Genomic DNA, 19,836 nt, shown 5'->3' with positions numbered 1-19,836 from the left:
TTTTGCAGATGCATTTACAAAACAAATTCATGCAGGTAAAAAGAGAACCTGTTAAATCACATTCACTTGAGCTACAAATAAGCCAAGATACCATTAAAGTAAGGTCTGAAGGCTTCTCTCTGCTTGGTACTGAACATGCATTTGTCCCAGTAGCTACCAAGTTCCTGTCTGATATTTCCGATGAATTTCTTCAAGTTTTGCTTCTTGAGCTCCTGTAGATTACTGAGCTCCATTTCCCACTAAAATTGTAAAAAAATGAATTAATAAAGTGCTACAAAAAAAAAGTCACATGTTTATGCCATTTGACTTATCAAGCACATGACTATACATTTTGCGCACAAACAATTCAAAGCATCTCTATTATGCCTACTATTTATATCAAAGCACTACAATGTGGAGCAGGTTTAATTTTAAAAGCAAGCACACACTATGTTGTGATTCACTTCATTCTGCTTCAAAGTTATGAATCATAATGTTTATCAGTCTCTGGAGACCATTAAAAGCAAGTGACAACCCAATACAAGACAAAGTCACTTAGGAGACTGTTTAAGGCATAGAATACCAAATCCTTGTTCAACTATATTTATTTACTACTGACATACAAGTGAAGGAAAAAGAAATCTGAAAGATAAAATCATAGGCCCATACTAGGTTATTTGCAAGCAGACCATTTGCAGCCTAACAATTATACCATTTGTAAGGTAAACAGCCAGAAAAAGAAGTTGTCTTACCATAACGTTCCATCTGTATTGTTCCTCGTTCAGTCATTACGCATGGGTATCGGTTCAGAGCTCAGAACAGAGCCGGCCATTTTCCAAGCTCGCGTCAGCTTCAAACTCTTGAGCTAATCTCTTACCCACAATCCCCCTCTCCCAGTTACCTCAGATTGAGTTTTGCAAGTCAAAGAAGGTAGAGGCTACCTCTGGTCAAATAACCCAAGAGAACCAGATGGTGAGATACACTAGAAACCACAGGAGGGGGAAGGAGGGAGGGTCGGAATGACTGAACGAGGAGCAATACAGAAGGAACGTTATGGTAAGACATAACTTTTTTATCTGATATTGTTAATCCTCGTTCATTCCTTACGCATGGGACAGAGTCCCCAGCTACCTCTATTCCTGGGAGGCTCTCATGGAAGGACATTCCTGAGCCCCACTGAACCAAAAGATGCTCTTCCTCTGGAGGCCAAATCGAATTTGTAATGATTGATGAAGGTATGAGGCGTAGCCCAAGTTGCAGCTGCACAGATGTCATGTAAAGAAGCTCTGGCATGGAAGGCAGCAGAAGTTGTCACTGACCTTGTAGAATGAGCTTTCATGGTAGTAGGCGACGAGATATTACGTTGTGTGTAAATAAAGGTCACAGTCCTTCAACCATCTAGCTAATGTGACCTTAGCAACAGCATATCCAAATCTAGATCCAGAAAAGGCCAAAAATAACTGGTCAGATTTACGAAAGGGTTTAGTCCTGTTTAAGTAAAAACGGATTTGCCTGTGTATATCTAGGGTATGTAGGCAATACTCTCCTCTGTTTGAATGACTGAAAAAGAAAACTGGCAATTCAATGGCTTGATTAATGGACATTTCAGAGATCACTTTAGGTAGAAATGACGGATTAGTTCTCCGACACCATCTCTGAAAAATCACGTATGGACTCTTGATACATAAAGCTTGAAGTTCAGAAATATGTCTGGCAGACGTAATAGCAACCAAAATAAGAAGTTATGTACCTACCATAACGTTCCAGGTTAGTTGTCGTCTTCTTGCCTTCTTTCTTGCTGGATGGGTTCGGAGCCGATCCTCGGCTCAGACTCTGCCAATACTAAAGCTCGAGAGCTTATTCCACTGGCTCGAGGCTCTCCTATATCCCACAATGCTAGGCGGTAACTACTCAGATCTCGTTTGATAGCTAAAACCAAGCAGTTCCGGTCTCCATAGTATGGAAAAAGAGAGAAAAAGAACCCACCTCTATATATATAAACCTGTATGCAAGCTACCACAAACATAAAAGGGAGAACAGAGGTGGTAGAACATGTGGGAAGGAAACTCCGATAGAAGATCCCAAAAAATTCCTATTGGTCTGTCCAGGCTAGGGGGAAGGAGGGTGGGACACAAGAAAGAAGGTGAGAAGAAGACAACTAACATGGAACGTTATGGTAGGTACATAACTTCTTAATGTTAAGTTGTCAATCTCGCCTTCATTCTTGCTGGATGGGACCGCGTCCCTAGCACCTTATCCCGGGTGGCTCATCGGAACAGACTCTTGAGAACAGTGGAACCAAAGATGGCACGGTTTCTGGAGACCATATCCAATTTGTAATGCAAGATAAAGGTACGAGGAAAAGCCCATGTCGCTGCTGCACAAATGGAATCTATTGGTAGCCTGTCCTGAAAAGCTACAGATGTAGCTAATGCTCTAGTTGAATGAGCTCTAGGTCTTGAAGGCAGTTTTTGATGTCTGATTTCATAGATGAAGGAAATTATAAAGGTAATCCATCTTGAAAGGGACACTTTAGTAACTGGAAGGCCCAATTTCCCTTCCGCATAAGACAGGAAGAGCTGATCAGATATCCTGAACTGTTTAGTCCTGTCTAAATAATATCGAAGTTGGCGATGAACATCTAGAAAATGTAACTTTTGTTCCGACCTGTTGGAATAATCAGGGAAGAAGACGGGGAGATCAATCGTCTGGTTTAGGTTTGCCTCAGAGGAAACCTTAGGCAAGAAGGATGGATTAGTCCGGAGGGACACCCTGTCTTTATGGAAAACTAAGTAAGGAGGACGACTGCAAAGAGCATGAAGTTCAGATACCCTTCTAGCTGATGTTATGGCTACTAGAAAAAGTGTTTTCCATGAGAGCAACTTAAGAGGGCATGAAGCCGCAGGTTCGAAGGGGGGGGGGGATCAAGGATGCTAGGACCAAATTCAAGTCCCACTGAGGTGGGGGATCTTTGATTGGGGGCTTGAGCAAAAAGACACCTCTTAGAAAGGCTTTGCAGAGTTTATGGGACATGATACTGGAGTCTGAGACACCTACATGAAAGTTAGATATAGCAGTTAGTTGTACTCTAATGGTAGATGAGGAAGAGCCTAAATGAAAGAGCTCTGCCAGGAAGTCCAGGATAGACTGGATAGGTGCAGTGAAGGGGTCTATATTTTTTGATGCTGCCCAGAAGGAAAAACGCTTCCACTTACTATTGTAAATCCTTCTGGTAGAAGACTTGAGGGAGGCTATCAGGATGTTACGGACCGAATGAGAGATTAAGGGAAGCCTGGCTAGGGTAGGAATCGGAGAAACCACGCTGTGAGGTTGAGAGATTGGAGGGAGTGGTGCAGCTGACCCGACTGGTGGGGCAAAAGATCTGGCACTGGGTCCAGATGCCAAGGCTGCTCCAAGAGGTAATGATGAAGGAACGGAAACCCTATCTGTCTTGGCCAGTAAGGGGCAATGAGGATCATGGTGACTCTCAAGGCGATACCTTTCCGAATTAATTGAGAGATCAGTGGAAAGGGGGGGGAGCATACAGAAGTCCCCGGGGCCAATTGTTGACTAGAGCGTCTCTGGTGGGTTGGGCCTGGTAAAGGGAAGAGGGTGAAGAAGTCGTGACACGCTGTTTTGGGGAGTAGCAAAAAGATCGCAGCAAGGCCAGCCCCATCTTCGAAAGACATCTTCCAGCACTGATTTCTTTAGAGCCCACTCGTGAGGCATGAGAATAGCCCTGCTCAACTTGTCCGCAATCACATTGGACTTCCCGGGAATGTGTGTTGCTATCAGAAAACGCTAAGAAGAAACCGCACACTGCCAAAGTCTGAGTGCCTCTCGACATAAGGAGTAGGACTTGGTTCCGCCCTGTTTGTTGATGTACCACACTACGGACATGTTGTCCGTCTGAATTGCAATAGTCCCTGTGGAAAGAGTCCTGAAGGGCTTGCAACACTAAAAGCACTGCTCTCATCTCCAAGACATTTATGTGCAAGTGGCACTCGAAAGATTGCCACGTGCCCTGGACTGTCCTGCCCTGATAATGCCCCCCCCCACCCGATCAGGGAGGCGTCCGTCGTCACTGTGGCGATTGGGGGGGGGGGTATGAAGGGTCTGCCCTGGAGAACTTGAGGTGATGTGATCCACCAAGACAGGTGATTCTTGCATGATTGGGTTAGTAGGATGAGGTGAGACATCGGGAGCTGTTGGAAGGACCATTGAGAAAACAGCATCCACTGGAGGATCCGCATGTGAAAACGAGCTAAGGGGAGAAGTGTAATAGTAGCTGCCATGAGTCCTAATACCTTCAAGACTACCCTGGCTTTGATCTTGTTGCATTGAAGTAGAAGGTAAACTTGTTTGCGGATATCTGATACTCTTTGCTCTGTTAGTCTGGCGGAAAGATGAACTGTGTCTAAGGTGGCGCCTATAAAGGCAATAGATTGACAAGGCGACAAGGCAGATTTTTCAGAATTTATTGAAATGCCTAGAGCTTGGCAAGTTTGGATGGTGAAGTCTCTGGATAGAAGCAGTTGATGCCTGGTGGTGGCGGTAAGGAGCCAGTCGTCCAAATATGGAAACACCTGGAATCCTTGACGTCTCAAGTGAGCCGCGACCACTGCCATACATTTGGTAAACACTCGGGGGGGCTGTAGTGAGACCAAAGGGCAGGGCTCTGAACTGGTAGTGACTGGCTCCCAGCCTGAAGCGGAGAAACCTCCTGGAGCATCTGTGCATTTTGATATGGTAGTACGCATCCTGAAGGTCTATCGAGCACATCCAATTGTCCTGACCCAAGAAGGGTAGAATGGACTGTAGCGTGACCATCCGGAATTTTGTTTTCTTCACATACTTGTTGAGCTTGCTGAGAGATCCAGTATTGGTCTCCAGTCCCGTTTTTTTTGGTACCAAAAAGAAGTTGGAGTAGATTCCGGATCCTTGCTGGTCTGCTGGGACTGGTTGGATAGCTCTTTTTGACAGCAGCTTTGATATTTCTAACGCTGCTTGTTCCCTTAGACTGGGTGGAACGTCTGGAAGGGATCCTTTGGGATGGGATGGGGTGTGAATAAAGGGGATTTTATAACCCTCGGATATGATAAACTGTACCCATTTGTCTTGAGTGAGGGAAAGCCAGGCTTTTGGTTACACTGATAATCTTCCCCCGACTGCCTCCGAAGGTGGACAGCCGGGCAGCTCCTCAGGGATGCTGAAAGGGTTCAGAGAAAGTTTCTCTGCTACCCTGGTTTTGCGGACCACCTCTGCTCCTAGGGCAGCGTCTATTGTTGTTCCCCCCTCTGCCTCTAGAGGGGAATCGACTTAGTGCGTCAGATGAGACTCCTTGTGGTTTGCGGAACCACATTCCCCCCTCCCCCTGACCTTTAGGATAAGGTCTGGAAGGGGTAGAAAAACGGACTCCCATGGCAGAGAGTCTTACCTTCCTGCTCGCACCTAGTCAATGTATCCTTCACCTGAGGTCCAAACAACGTTGAGCCATCAAAGGGGGAATTGGTGAAGGATGCCTTGAAAGGGTCCGCAAAATTGCAAAGCCGCATCCAGGTGTGGCGTCAAAGCTACACCTGTGCCTGCGGCCCTACTCACCCCATCAGCCGCATATGAGATAAGCCGCATGGAGGAGTTGACAATCGAATTCAGGGTTGCCAACTGGGAGTTCATTTTGTCTTGGAACCCCCTCAGCTACTGGATCCTGCATGGCCTCACCCATATCCTTGAGTAAATCCCTCTGGAGACGGGTGAAGTGACAAGTAGTTCAACGACCGCATGGCAAAGGTCGCTGAGGAAAACATCCACTTACCGTACCTGTCCGTCGTCCTAGACTCCTTATTAGGAGGATGGACAGGTACCGAAGGATCGGCTAATTCCTTCTTAGTGGCTGCGGCCACCACCATGGCATCAACAGAGACACCTTTGGATAAGAACAGTTTCTCTTTTGGGGCAGTAATACATTTTGATGGCCTCCTTGGGGTAGGTTCCACTGAATCAGGGGCCGTCCAAGCCTTCCTTGCCACCACTTCCAGGTGGGGGTTCAAAGGGAGGATGGACCCAGGAGTTGAAAGGGCGAGAGCCAAACGCCTCAAGGTAGACAGACTCGTCCTCTGAAGGGTTAAGGGCGGGCCAGATCCCCCTCTGTTTAAGGATTTCAAGGATGTCAGCAAAAGAGACATCCTCAGAGGGGGACCGAGGGGAACCTTCAGATTCCTCCAACTCGGTGTCAGAGGTGATAGACTCAGGGGAGTCAATGTGCTTCCTTTTGCACTGTCTCTTCCGAGGGGGTTCTCCTACCGGATCAGGAGAAGCCTCGGAAGAAGAGGATATTCCCAATGGGGAAACCTGAGGAGCTGGCTCAATACGGTCTGTTACGAGGGGGTGGGTAGAAACCACCGCAGGCACTGAAGAGGGAGGAGCTGACGGAGCAGACTGTGGGGTAGACACAGGGTCTAGCACGCTCTGCATGACCTCGAAGGCGCCCAGATCAGCCAAGGCCGAAGGTCCCCGCTCCGAGGAGACAAGGACCCCCCCCCGGCACTGACAAGGACAGCTACGAGGCCGATGTCAGAACCGAACTCACCAACGCTGACGCTCAGAGGGAGAACGGGGTCGGACAAGGGTCCGATGCCACTCGCCCCCTCGGAGCAGACGAGGGAAGCCCGGTGCCGAGATCCCTCCAAGGAGGAAATCAGAGCAGACGACGGAGCTGAAAGGGAAGGTATCGGCTCCGACGCACCGACAGCTACGGCTCCGACGAGCCCCGGCTCTGAACTCAAAAGAGTCGGAGGAGGAATAGAAGCAGGGATGGGAATAGCCGCTGACTGTTGAGTAGGGATATGCAGCATTTGGCCCAGTGTCTCGGACTTGAGAAGTCTACTCACCACCCTTTTGTAAGTCATGGTCAGACAGCCTGGAGGACAGAGAGGAATGGGACCTATGGTTACACACTCCGACAGAAGAGGGGATCCTGGAGCAGAGTGGATGGAGCCGATGGAAGGGGACCTCGACCTCTTCTTTGAAGGTGGCTCCGATAAGACTATCGGAGCTGACTGAGTCTTAGCAACCTCGCTCCGGCTGGAGCAGAGTTAACGGTTTGAGACTTCGAAACATCGACTCCAGCCGGAGCCGATGTCGAAGCAGCCTTAATGCTCCCAGCAGACTGCTTTGAAGCTGGAGCCGACGGCCTGGAAGTCTTTGAAGGCTTCCCCGACGCAGACTGGGTCGAGGGGCCTTCAGGCTTTAACAAGCCTCGAAGTATAAGTTTGTTTTTGTGTTCCTGCAGGACTCTAGGGCTGAATGCATGGCAAACAGCACAGGAGTCCTGCAGGTGCAAAGATCCCAGGCAATAGACACAAGAAGTGTGACCGCCTGTCGGACATTTTCTGACAGCACGAATCACACTTCTTGAAGCCTGAGACCTTGGAGTCTTTAGACATCCTAACAGAGACTGTATATGTAAAGTACAGTTTTGCACCTACCATAAATGTAGATGTTCGAGTGCTAATACAGCTGCAGTAATCACATATGGGTTCTCTGCCATCAGGCGGTCCCTCGGTCGGCCGAATTCCAAAGTCTAGGTCCGGCGTCGGTTGTTGTCCCTTCTTTCCTGACGTCAGAGCGACAGGGTTATATAAGACACGGCCAACACCATATTCTTCAGTCTTTCTTGCCCCAGATGTCAGGTGCCCCCACAAGGAAGGCAATACATAAATTATATATATATAAATATATATATTCAAGCAAAGCAATGTAATCAAAAAACAGTAGTTGCAAGCAAATACACCATAGGAGGATAACCCAAATTAGGTTGTATGAGGAGGTGTTAGCCACTAGTCCTTTAACAAGAGGGGAAGGAGGGAGGGAAACCTGTACTGCAGCTGTATTAGCACTCGAACATCTACATTTATGGTAGGTACAAAACTGTACTATGTTCATCATGCATACAGCTGCAGTAATCACATATGGGTGGAATCCCAAAGCTACGCACAGGGTGGTAGGCACTAGGTGGAACTGGGATGAGCCAGAATGCCCTGCAACACAGCAGTGGCAAAGCCTGCTCTAGTTTTGGAATATAAAGGCAGGTGGTAGTGTTTTGTGAAGGTATGCACAGAACTCCAAGTGGCTGCCTCCAAAATATCTTTGGTAGGAACTCCTCTGTGGAAGGCTGTAGAGGTAGCTGTGGCCCTGGTGGAGTGGGAACTGATGCCTGTAGGGACAGATTTCCCACGATAGGAGTAACAAAATCGTATGCAGTGGCCTATCCATTTTGAAATTGTCCGTTTGGTAACAGGCTTCCCTTGAGCTCCTACAGCATAGGACAAAGTTGTTCTGATTTCCTGAAAGGTTTTGTTCTGTCCAAATAATAACGTAGCTGTCTATGGATGTCTAAGGAATGTAGCAGCCTCTCCCCTTTGTTTTGAGGATTGGGGTAAAAGGTAGGTGTGTATGGCTTGATTTAAAGCTACCCTGGACACCACTTTAGGCATAAATGACGGGTTGGTTCGAAGGGAAACCCTGTCCTGATGGAAGATGAGAAAGGGCTGCACAGCCATGAGGGCTTGTAGTTCCGAAACCCTATGAGCCGAGGTAATGGCCAGAAGGAAAGCTGTTTTCCAGGACAAATATTGCAAATCTGTTGAGGCAGCAGGTTCAAAGGGAGGCAATGTTCATTTTTCCAGAATGTAATTAAGATCCCAGGCTGGCACTGGTTGTTTCCTCTGTGGTCTTATATTCTTAGCCCCTCTGAGGAACTGTCTTACAAGTGGGTGAGAGAATAACGGTGGATCAGTGTTGAATTCTGCAGAAATGGCTGAGGCATGGATTTTTATGGAGGAAAATGAAAGTCCACTGTTCAGCAGCTCAGCTAGATTCTGTAATACCAGAGGCAAATTCAGTTTTCTAGGTTCCTGGCCTTTTTTCTCATTCCAAGAGCAAAACCGTTTCCATTTTGCGGAGTAAGCCTTTCTAGTAGATGGCCTTCTGGCCTCCAGAATGATGTCCTGCACCTCTTTGGGGAGTAGGGTCTGTTGTGGTGTAAAGGAATTTTCCATGCAGCGAGATTGAGTGTTTTCAGCTGACTGAAGAGTTTTGTAGCTGTGCTGAGTCAGCAGAAGAGGCATTAGAGGTAGAGGCCAGGGAGGAGTATGTGTTAGGCTCCTCAAGAGTGGGTACCAGTGCTGTCTTGGCCAGTCTGGAGCAATCAGTATCATCTTCGGTCTGTCTGCTCTTGCTTTCAAGAGCACCTTGGGCAGAAGAGGCAGAGGTGGGAAAGCGTACACTGTCCATGCTGTCCAACTGAATGAAAGGGCGTCCACCCTCCAGGCCTTTGGGTGAAAGGTCCTTGAACAAAACTTTTCCAATTGGTGATTCCTGTGAGAGGCGAAGCGATCTATGTCTGGCCTCCCCCACGCTTGGATTATCTTTGTAAACACGTGAGGATGCAACTTCCATTCGTGTGGATCTGTCATATTTCTGCTTAGATTGTCTGCCAGCGTGTTTTCCAAACCTGGCAAGTACTGTGCTTGAAGTTCGATTTGCCATTCCAGAGCCAAGTTCCAAAGTGTCATGGCTAGTCTGCACAGGGGGTATGAATGTGTTCCTCCTTGTTTGTTTATGTACCACATTACTGTGGTGTTGTCGGTTATCAATAATTGTCCTGGATGCAGGAGGTCCTTGAAAGCTGTAATTGCATTTATCAATGCTAGCATTTCTTTTTGATTGATGTGAAGGTGCTTTTCCTTTTGGGACCATTTGCCCTGAATGCACCTGCCTGTCATGTGCGCCCCCCAGACATAATCTGAGGCGTCTGTTATGATGACTTGATTTGCTTGAGGCTTGCAGAATGGGAGACCTGTGTTTGCTTGACATGCTTGGGCCCACCATAGAAATTCCTTTTGCAAACATGGAATTATTGGTATTATTGTTTCCAAATTGTGGCTGTGTTGAGACCATAGTTTTTTTAGGTACCATTGAAGTTTTCTCATATACAACTTTGCACATGGGATTAAAAGAATGCAAGATGCCATGAAGCCCAGAGCCTGCAGGATTTTCCTTGCAGTAAGCCTGGTACAATTTGCTAGTATTTTGAAGTACTGAGTTAGTTGCCCTTGTTTTTCTGGCATAAGGTAGGCCATCTGGGTGTTTGTGTCCAAGTTGGCACACAGGAAAGTTATTTTCTGAGATGTTAGCTTGGATTTCTCTTCGTTGATTGCATATCCCAGAGAATTCAGTAACCGTATTGCATAGGCCAGATGTTACAGAAGTATGTGCTTGCTGTCCGCTTGGATCAGGCAGTCGTCCAAATAAGGGTAAATTTGTAACTCTTGAAGTCTGCAGTAGGCAATTACTGATGCCAGGCATTTCGTGAATACTCTGGGCGCAGTAGATAAGCCAAAGGGCAATGCAGAGAATTGATGGTGGATTGAACCTGCAAGAAATCTGAGGTATCTTCTGCAGCTTTGTCTGATTGGGACATGCAGGTATGCCTCCTTGAGGTCCAATGTTACCAGCCAAAACCCCTTGCCCAGCATGGGAAGAAGCTGCTGTAATGCGAGCATCTTGAATTTTGGTACGAGTAGTGTATTTAGGATGGATAAGTCCAAAATGGGTCTCCAGTCGGTTCCTTTCCTTGGTACCAGAAATAGTATGGAATAAAAACCTTGACCTTGTTCGTGAGTAGGTACCTCTTGAATAGCTTTCATGTCCATGAGTTTTGAAATTTGTATTTGTGCCTCTGCCCTTTGATTGTGTGGCAGGTTTGGCATGCCTCTCATTTTTGGCAGTGTGAAAATGAAATCTGTAGTCTCTGTTTATAATGTCCAGGATCCATTTGTCTGTTGTGACAATATGCCAATTTCTTGTAAATAATGCCAACTTTCCTCCCAAGGGAGCTGCCAGCTGAGGCTTGCTTGGCATGAAAAGGAGGAAGTCATTGGGTTTGTTTTCTGTATTGTTCTGCACTGTCTTCGCCACCTCTTGGAGCTGGAGTTTGCCATTGTCTGCCTCTATATGATCCTTGAGATTGTCCTCTGCCCCTTAAGCGCCTGTATCTACCTCTTTGGGGCTTGTCCGTGGCTGGAAAGGACCAGTTTTTAGAAGGCCAATTTCTGCTAAAACGAGGTGGTTGTACCTGTAGAAAAGCCTTGACAGTTTGCATTGATTTAGCTTTTTCTTCCATCTTCCATAGTATCTCCTCAGCATTAGTACCAAACAGTACATCCTTTTGTAAAGGAGCATCTAGTAGTTTAGCTTTAACATGATCAGGCAAGCTTTGTTCCCTAAGCCAGGCATGTCTACGAATGACTGATCCTGTAACAGCAGCTCTACTCGAGGCCTCTAAGGCATCATAGCCACATTGTAAGGTGCGTTTACCCACTTGTTCTGCACTATGCATCATATCCTGCAATTCCTTCAAATCTGGTTGTTCAGGTTGAGACATTTTATTTCTTAATTGTGATAACAGAAACTGCTGATATTTAAGCATATGAAACTGACAATTTAAGGCCCTCATGGCTAGGGTGGCCGAGGTGTATACCTTTTCCCCCCACCTTTCTAAGGATCTAGATTCTCTTCCGGAATGGAGTGGATTCTTGGCTGTAGAGGCCTTCATTCCCTTGGGGTCTTGAGAAATGGTTTCAGGGTCAGCATTATGGCTTTTGAAAAGAAATTGGTGAGAGTTGGGAACTCTGTAGTACCTATCAGGTTTGACTGGGGCAGGAGGCAGGGAGGATTGAGACAAGCCTCCGAGTAAACATCAAGTATGTCCAAGACAGGAGGTGTAGCCAGAGGTCTGTGTTGAGGTAACAAAAGAAATTCCCTAAGCCTTTTCTTGGAATCAGAAAAGTCTTGGCCTTCCCAATGGAAGTGTTCCCTCAAGGTGTTCAAGGTTTCCCCAAAAGAAAAATCATCTGGGGGAGATACAGAAGGAATGGACTGTTCTGCATCGGAATCTTCATAAGGAGAGTACAAGTGTTCCTCTACATCAGAATGTTCTGAGAAAATGGAGCCCTGTTCAGAAGAGGGAGAATCTTCCTCCACTCTGGGTCTCGTCTGGGGGGGGGGGGGGGGGGGTTGGGAACCCCTGATGAGAGTAATTAAATCCTCAGCCATTTTAAGCATCTGCTTTTTCGGCATGGGGCCTGGGGATGGGCCCTGAACAACAGGCCTCTTGGGATGCATGGCTGATTTGGACTTAGTAAAGGCCTTAATGGAAAAGGAAGATGAGGGCCTAGACCCACCCTGGGTGGAAGTGGACCTGTCCACATTAGGAGGCTCAACACTCACAGTGGCTTCGGTGTTTGTAGTCTGAGTAAGGGCCGAGGTACCTGCGGTCTCGGTTACAGGAGACACCGCCAAGGAAGTGTCGTCAGTAGTCAGGGACTGCAAAGGCGTCTCACTGAGAACCGGACCACGTGGAGCCGGTTTTGGCGTGGTGTTGGTGGAGACCACGGGCCTCGCGTGTCGGTCCTTGCATTTTCTGGACAAAACGGTAGTCGGAGTCTCAGACAACATTTTATCATCAAAAGCTTTTCCAAAATAATGTTGGGCGAACTCCACCCGACGCTTAATAGTGCGTTTATTGAAAGTCGCGCAAAAGCGACAGCCCGAGACGTCATGGTCTGGGCCTAAGCAAGGTATGCAGAGGGAATGGAAATCCTTATGCGGTATTTGCTTCCCACAAGAAATACAATTGTTAACTTTGTCTGACATCGGTCTGAGGCAAGAAAAGTTTCCCCAACGGGGTACTTAGCTTTAAAGACGACTTCGGTTTCCAATTTTTCGTAAATTCAGGAGCTAGCCGACCGGCACTTGCGAACTGCTTCTGCTTCGGGCACCGCGCGGCAAAAAAGACTGAATAATATGGCGTCGGCCGTGTCTTATATACCCCTGTCGCGCTGACGTCAGGAAAGAAGGGACAACAACCGACACCAGACCTAGACTTTGGAATTCGGCCGACCGAGGGACCGCCTGATGGCAGAGAACCCATATGTGATTACTGCAGCTGTATGCACGATGATCACACACACAACACAGACACACCCTTTAACCAAATGAAAAAATCCAGTCACACTGAAATGGCAGGGGAAAAAAGGGAGTTGGCCAAAGGCCTAAAAGTTAAAAGGGAATAAAAAGGGAATACAAACACAAGGGAGACCCGATTTAAACTAAAGGGATACTCTATATTAACAACTAAACTAAATAGAAAGGATAGGGGTAGAAAATTTAAGTTTTTGACAAGAAAAACTCACTAACCTTCCAGAGCCGGTAGAAGAAAGCACCTAGTCAGCTAAGCGGCAAACGAGATCTGAGTAGTTACCTCCTAGCATTGTGGGATATAGGGAAACCTCGAGCCGGTGGAATAAGCTCTCGAGCTTTAGTACTGTCAGAGTCGGAGCCGAGGATCGGCTCCAAACCCATCCAGCAAGAATGAAGGTGAGATTGACAACTTAACATACAAGGTTTTTCATGACAAATACTTGGTCGCAAAAAGAGGCTGGTTCGAAAGGTGCCATTGTCAGAGCTTGTAGAACTAATGTTAAATCCCATGGCTGAATAGGCTCTCTAAGAGGTGGCTTCAGATTCACACTTTTACAAAGGTCTTGCACAATTTATGGGACATAAGAGAGGAATCTTGGACACCCTCATGAAAATTAAAAATTGCAGCCAAATTAACTCTAATAGTAGAGGCCGATAGACCCGATTGAAACAGGTCGGCCAGATAGTCTAGTATTATCGACACTGGTGCTGAAAAGGGGTCTACTTGTTTATCTTTCAGCCAACAGCTAAATCTTTTCCACTTGCTCAGATAATTAATTCTAGTGGAAGACTTATGAGAAGCAATGAGAATATCACGTACTGGTAAAGAAAGATCATCCTGCCTGGCAGCCAAGGGAATTGGAGTAGCCAAGCCATTGGCTTCAGGCTGTTCAGGTTGGGATAAAACAGGTTCTGTGGGTGAGAGATCAGCTCCAGGGTTGGATGGAGAATCCATGGTCGATCTAGTAGATGAGGCCAAAGGAATGAGGGGAAAAGGGTGGAAATGAGTAAAGACAATCCGAGGGCCAATCGTGGACTAGCGCATCCCTGGGTGACTGTCCCAGAGGGGGAATCAGGGTGAAGTAGTTGTTGCATTTGTAGTTGGTCGGGGATGCAGAGAGGTCACAGCAAGGATGGCCCCAGCAGTGGAAGATCTCTGCCGCTATCAAGGGATTCAGGGACCACTCGTGAGGTTGAAGAATGCACCTGCTGAGTCTGTCTGCTATCACACTGGAACTTCCGGGAATGTGTGTTGCTAGAAGAAAATGGTTGGTAGCCATCGCCGATTGCCATATCCTCATGGCCTCTCAACAAAAAGAGAGATTTGGTTCCACCCTTGCTTGTTGATGTACCAGACCACCTCCATGTTGTCTGAATCACAATTATCCCAGATGGCAGCAGAGGATGGCCTTGCAAAACCAGAATTACCACCCTCAGCTCGAACATTTATATGCAGATGGGCCTCCAGTTGGGACCAAGTGCCTTGACTGTCTGTCCCTGACACAGCCCTCCCACCACATCAGGGAGGTGTCCGTGGTCACTGTGGCCTTGGGTTGTTGGGGGAAAAAGGGGCGAGACCATTGTGAGAGATTGTGTCATCCACCAATTTAAATCCTGTTTGCACCTGTGAGTTACTTGAATCATGGCTGAAAGAGGATGCTGAAAAGGATACCACTGGGTGAGCAGTAGCCATTGTAGAAGCCTCATGTGAAACCTGGCCAGGGAAACAATGGTGATGGAGGCTGTCATGGAACCTAACAGCTGTAGAACAGAGTGAGCCGTGAAATTTTCCTTTGAAAGGATTGGAATTAGTTGCTTTATCCTTAAAATTCTTTGCTCTGGAATAGCAGCTCTGCAGTTTTTTGTGTTCAAGATAACACCTATGAATTCTGTCGACTGAGATGGGCTGAGATTGGATTTCTGCCAGTTTATGGTTATGCCTAGCCTTTGAGCAGCAAGGAGAGAGTATGCCAGGGCTTTTTCCAGTAGATGTCAGGTGGGGACGGAAATGAGCCAGTCTAGGTATGGAAACACCTGGAATCCTTGAAGTTGCAAGTGAGCTGTGACAACTGCCATGCACTTTGTGAACACTCTGGGGGCTGTAGAGAGTCCGAAGGGCAGTACTCTGAACGGGTAGTGACTGGCTCCTGCACGGAAGCTCAGAAATCTTCTTGATGGCCTGTCCATCTTTATGTGGTAGTATGCATCCTGAAGATCTATAGAGCACATCCAATCATCTTTTTCCAAAAGCTGGAGGATAGACTGTATTGTGACCATCCGGAATTTTTGTACTCTCACAAACGTTCAATACACTGAGATCCAAAATTAGTCTCCAGTCCCCGGTTTTCTTTGGCACCAAAAATAGTAGAGTAGAATCCGGATCCTATCTGGTCTGGAGGGACTATTTGGATGACTCTCTTTCTTAGCAGCTTTTCTATCTCTAGTGCTGCTTTTTCCCTTTGACTGGGTGGAACATCAGGAAGATTTTTTGAAGGGACGGGACAAAGATCGAAGGGGATATGATAACCACTGGTTATGATCCTTTGTATCCAAGAATCAGTGGTGATGGTTAGCCAGGCAGAAGCGTACAAGGAGAAACGTCCCCCAACCACCTCCAGAGGAAAGGAGTTAGGTCGCTCTTCAGGAGCGCTGGTAGGATTGATCAGGAAAAGAGTCCTGGAACCTTGGTTACGCAGTCCCCCTCTGCCCTGAAAGGAGCATATTTCCTGTGAGTTTCCCCCACTGCCTCTGGGGGAGAACTCGGACCGTGCGTTACGGAAAGGACCCAGAGATTTCTTGAACCATTATCTTCCCACTCTTTTGGTTTTGGGAGAAAACACGTTGAGGGGAATAATGGACAGCTATGGCAGAAAGGGTCTTACCGTCCTGTTCACATCTGGCCAGTGTGCTTTTAACTTTGAACCCAAACAATGAGGAGGGCTTAATGGGGGCATTAAGAAAAGACTTAAAAGGTTCCGCGAAGTTGCACATCCAGGCGTGTCTCAAGACCACAGCTGAACCCACCGTTCTAGCTGCTCCATCTGATGAGAGATCAGTCGCATAGAGGAGTTAGATATAGACTCAATGGTGGCAGCTGAGAGGCCACTTTGTCAAGGACCTCATCAGACACTGCGCCAGTCAAGGTTTCAGACAGCTCAAAAACCAGATCCCTTTGAAGCCTGGTAAAATGTGCCATATAATTCAGGGACCTGATAGCAAAGGTCGCTGAAGCAAAGGTGAGCTTCCCTATCCTGTCCAGGGCCCGGGACTCTGGGTAGGCAGATGGACAGTCTGGCTTTCTTATTCTGCCAGATCCTTTTTTGTTGTGGCCGCCACCACCAAAGCACCCACAGGAAGCCCTTTGGACCAATGGGGATCTGAAGCAGGAGGGGACAATATCTATCTGGCCTCTGGGGAATAGCTTTGACTGTATCAGGGGCCTTCCAAGCACACTGCACGATGAACCTGACAAGTTCATCGGCAGGTGGAGTAACCCAGGAGGTAGGGGGCTGAGCAAGAAAAGCTTGCAGGAACAGATTCCTTGGGGGTCGGATCAGAGGACTGACAGTCACCTCTCTCAGTATTTCGAGGATATCACCAAAGGATACCTCAGAGGGTGACCGTGGGGATCCTTCCCCCTCATTGAAATCTGTCTCTTCAGTGAGGGACTCCTCTGTGGAGTCCATGTGCTTCCTCTTACACAAACTTTTCCGGTGGGCCTCCTCAGCGGGAAAAGCTGAGAAAGACAACGGAAAGGGGGATTCCGGAGGGAAAATGTCCTGCGGCCCTTGTACCCGGTGTCCGCTAGATGCGACTTGTGAAACCAGTGTACCAGAGGAAGACAGAGGTATAGACAGTCCGGTATCACCAGCAGCAGCGAAAGCCTTCTCCATCAGTTGGAAGGCTGGTCCACCCAGAGAGGAGTATATGTCTAGGACAGGAGGCACTCCTCTAAGTGGCTCAGCCTGCTGACCCGGAGTCCCTGGATGGCTGTGGAACAGCAAGCTAAGCGTGTCACAGCTGACATCCTGGGTAGTAGCGAAACTTTCCTGCCACGAAGGCAATTGCGGTTCCTTAGTGAGATCGATAAAGGGAACCGCAGAAGGGGAAGACTTTGCTATATCCATGGACTTCAAAGGCAATGAAGGAGGAGAATAAGAAGGTGTCTTTGGAGATGGGTGATCACCTCCCAAGGAAGGATAGTTCCTGAGGGGTGGAATATCTCTGGCCAAGAATGCCTGGTCCACAGGACGCAACACATCGTGCTCATAAAAGCTTCTAGTGGACCTCACAGAGAATGAGGGAGAAACAGGCCTGTCCACAAAAGAGGCAGACTTGGTGCTCATCTCATCTGACCGCACAGAGGACAACAGCACCGAGAAAGACTGGACTACTGTTGTCTGCACTGAAGTAATTGGTGTCGAGGTCATTGTCTGCACCGACACAGGGATCAGTGCCAAAGTGGTTGTCTGTGCCGAAGTGGTGGGAGTCTGTGCCGAAGATGGAACAGACAATACTGGAGTCAACAGTAAAGGCCTTCGTTCCGGGGAAGATCTCTGAGCAGACGCGGTCAAGGTCTGCGCCGACTGAACAGTCTGTGCCGATACAGTGGTAATTGTCTGAACCGAGGAGCCCCTCGGTGCCGATATGTAGAAAGTTGCAGGAGAGGACGGAGCCGAAATCACTAATGGAGCTGAAGGACTAGGCACCGAAAGCACTGCGGCTGACAAGAGAGCTCCGGAGCCGAAATGTTAGCCTTTTTAGGTTTTAGGAATGGGAAGCAAATATGTCAGGGCCAATATGGTGCTATGAGGATCACCTTGCTCTTCAACCGCCGCGCTTTCTTCAGAAACTGGGGAATGGTTGGCGAGAGTCCCCAGCCGGGGACAAAGGCAAGGATTTAACCTTAGTAGAAACATCCTTTTTTTATGGGCTTTAGGAGGGGTTGAGAACTCAGACCCAGAAATAGCCTCTGAAAAGGGAGATTTTAGAAGTCCCTTCAGTATCAGCTTGTTTTTCCTTTCTAACAAAGTTCTATTAGAAAAGTTCTCACAAATAGTTCAGGGTGGTTCAACAGATAAATGGGAAGCTCAAACACACAGAGTGTGCATCAGAAGTGGGCAGTATGTGTCCACAATCAGAACACCGCTTAAACCCCGGACTACCTTTTATCTGCCATATTAATTAATAGAAAAGTACCAACAATGGTACAAGAGAGCACCCGAAGGTATGAAAGAGAAAAGGGAAAAGATTACCAACGATGGTAGAGAAATACCTTGCGGTAAAAATAGTAAGTAAAAGACAGAAAAAACGGAGGAATTTATGAACACTAGATGCGATAGGGTACGAGACAATAAAATATCAACTTTTCTGACAGAAAAGTAATTTGTAAAGCAATTAAACAATTGACTGTACTTGGCTCAAGAGAAGTAGCTTGACATGACCGGATGGCAACGTGGTAAACAAAATCTGAGGTAACAGGGATAGGGGGATTGTGGGTAAGAGTTCAGCTACAAAGTTTGAAGCTGACGCGAGCTTGGAAAATGGCCAGCTCAGTTCCGAGCTCGAAACAGATACCCATGCAAAAGGAATGAACAAGGATTAACAATATCAGATCAGATTATCTGTCATACTGACCAAGGGTCAAGTAAACCTCACTGAATACAACAAGTGGTCTTTATCAATGCTAAACAGACTGCTGCTAACTGGAAGACTTCCTCTTACATCTGGTGGTAGGTGCTATACTTAAGGTATAGGTCTCTACTAGAGGGTAGACATACAGTAATGACTTATCAGATGAACTGGAACAGGCTCCCAAACAAGGACTGGGAGGGAAAGTCTTTGTGGTAAACCACTTGGACTAGCCCACAGAAGATAACCAAGAACATGCATCCAACTGAAAAGGCCAGGACTTCACCTTCAATGTAGGATATGCTCAAAACTTAAGACTCCTCAAAAATTCCTTGAGAAGGTGGTAAAGAAGCCTACTAGAGGGCATAGCATTTTGGATCGGATTCTTCTAAAAACCTCCTCTTGCACTCCTCTGGGTCTCACTCTACAGTAAATACCGATTTTAGCCACCTACTTGTAATTTCCTCCTTTAAACCTCCCAAAAGCTCCTACAACAAACCTCACCAAATTCAAGGACTACATATATGCCAACCTCAACCTTTGTGATGCAGTCATCTCCCAACCTTAATACAGCAGCAAGCTTCAATAAAGGATTCTATATCAGTATAGAGAACTGCAGAAAGCTAGCAGTCCTTTCCAGAACGAAGTATAATGGGAAATTCATAAGCCACCCTGGTGGTTCATTAAAACTATACAACAGAATAAAAATTCCTTAATTTAGCAAATCCAAAACCCATATTCAAGGAGTGTATTTTTTGTAATGCTTTTGATATCAGGTCCATTTAAGGCAGCCATGAACTTATGTCAGAAAAAAAAAGAAGTTATGTACCTACCATAATGTTCCATGTTAGTTGTCCTTCTCGCCTTCTTTCTGCTGGGTGGGTTCGGAGCCGATCCTCGGCTCCGACTCGGCCATTTTCAAAAGCTCGAGAGCTGTTTACTGGCTCAAGGCCTCCCCATATCCCATGATGCCTGGCGCTAGATACCCAGATCTTGTTTGCCAAGTCTAAATGCAGACATAAAAAGGAAGGAATCCTATCCTATAATGCATAAACCCTACCAGAGAGGCTACTAGGCAGAGAGGAATAGCCAGAACAGACTCAGCCAGTGAAAAACCATAAGGAACTCTTCTCGGTCTACTAGGATAGGGGGATGGAGGGTGGGACACGAGAAAGAAGGCAA

At 47.1% G+C, this 19,836-nt stretch overlaps 1 protein-coding gene across 2 annotated transcripts in view; it reads right to left on the bottom strand.

Annotated features, from left to right (window-relative positions):
* Positions 1–19,836, bottom strand: part of LOC122793263 (protein regulator of cytokinesis 1-like) — a 1,295,879-nt gene that overhangs the window by 668,047 nt on the left and 607,996 nt on the right. For both annotated transcript variants that reach the window (XM_044061121.1, XM_044061122.1), the window contains exon 7: positions 92–239. In XM_044061121.1, the coding sequence (XP_043917056.1) occupies positions 92–239 (148 nt within the window). The remainder of the gene's footprint in view (positions 1–91; positions 240–19,836) is intronic.

Source organism: Protopterus annectens, chromosome 2.part0 (genome assembly GCF_019279795.1).
Source record: "Protopterus annectens isolate FY-2018-M chromosome 2.part0, PAN1.0, whole genome shotgun sequence".
NCBI lineage: Eukaryota > Metazoa > Chordata > Ceratodontiformes > Protopteridae > Protopterus > Protopterus annectens.
Note: the sequence above shows the minus strand (reverse complement) of the source record. Positions and strands in the feature narration are given on the sequence as shown.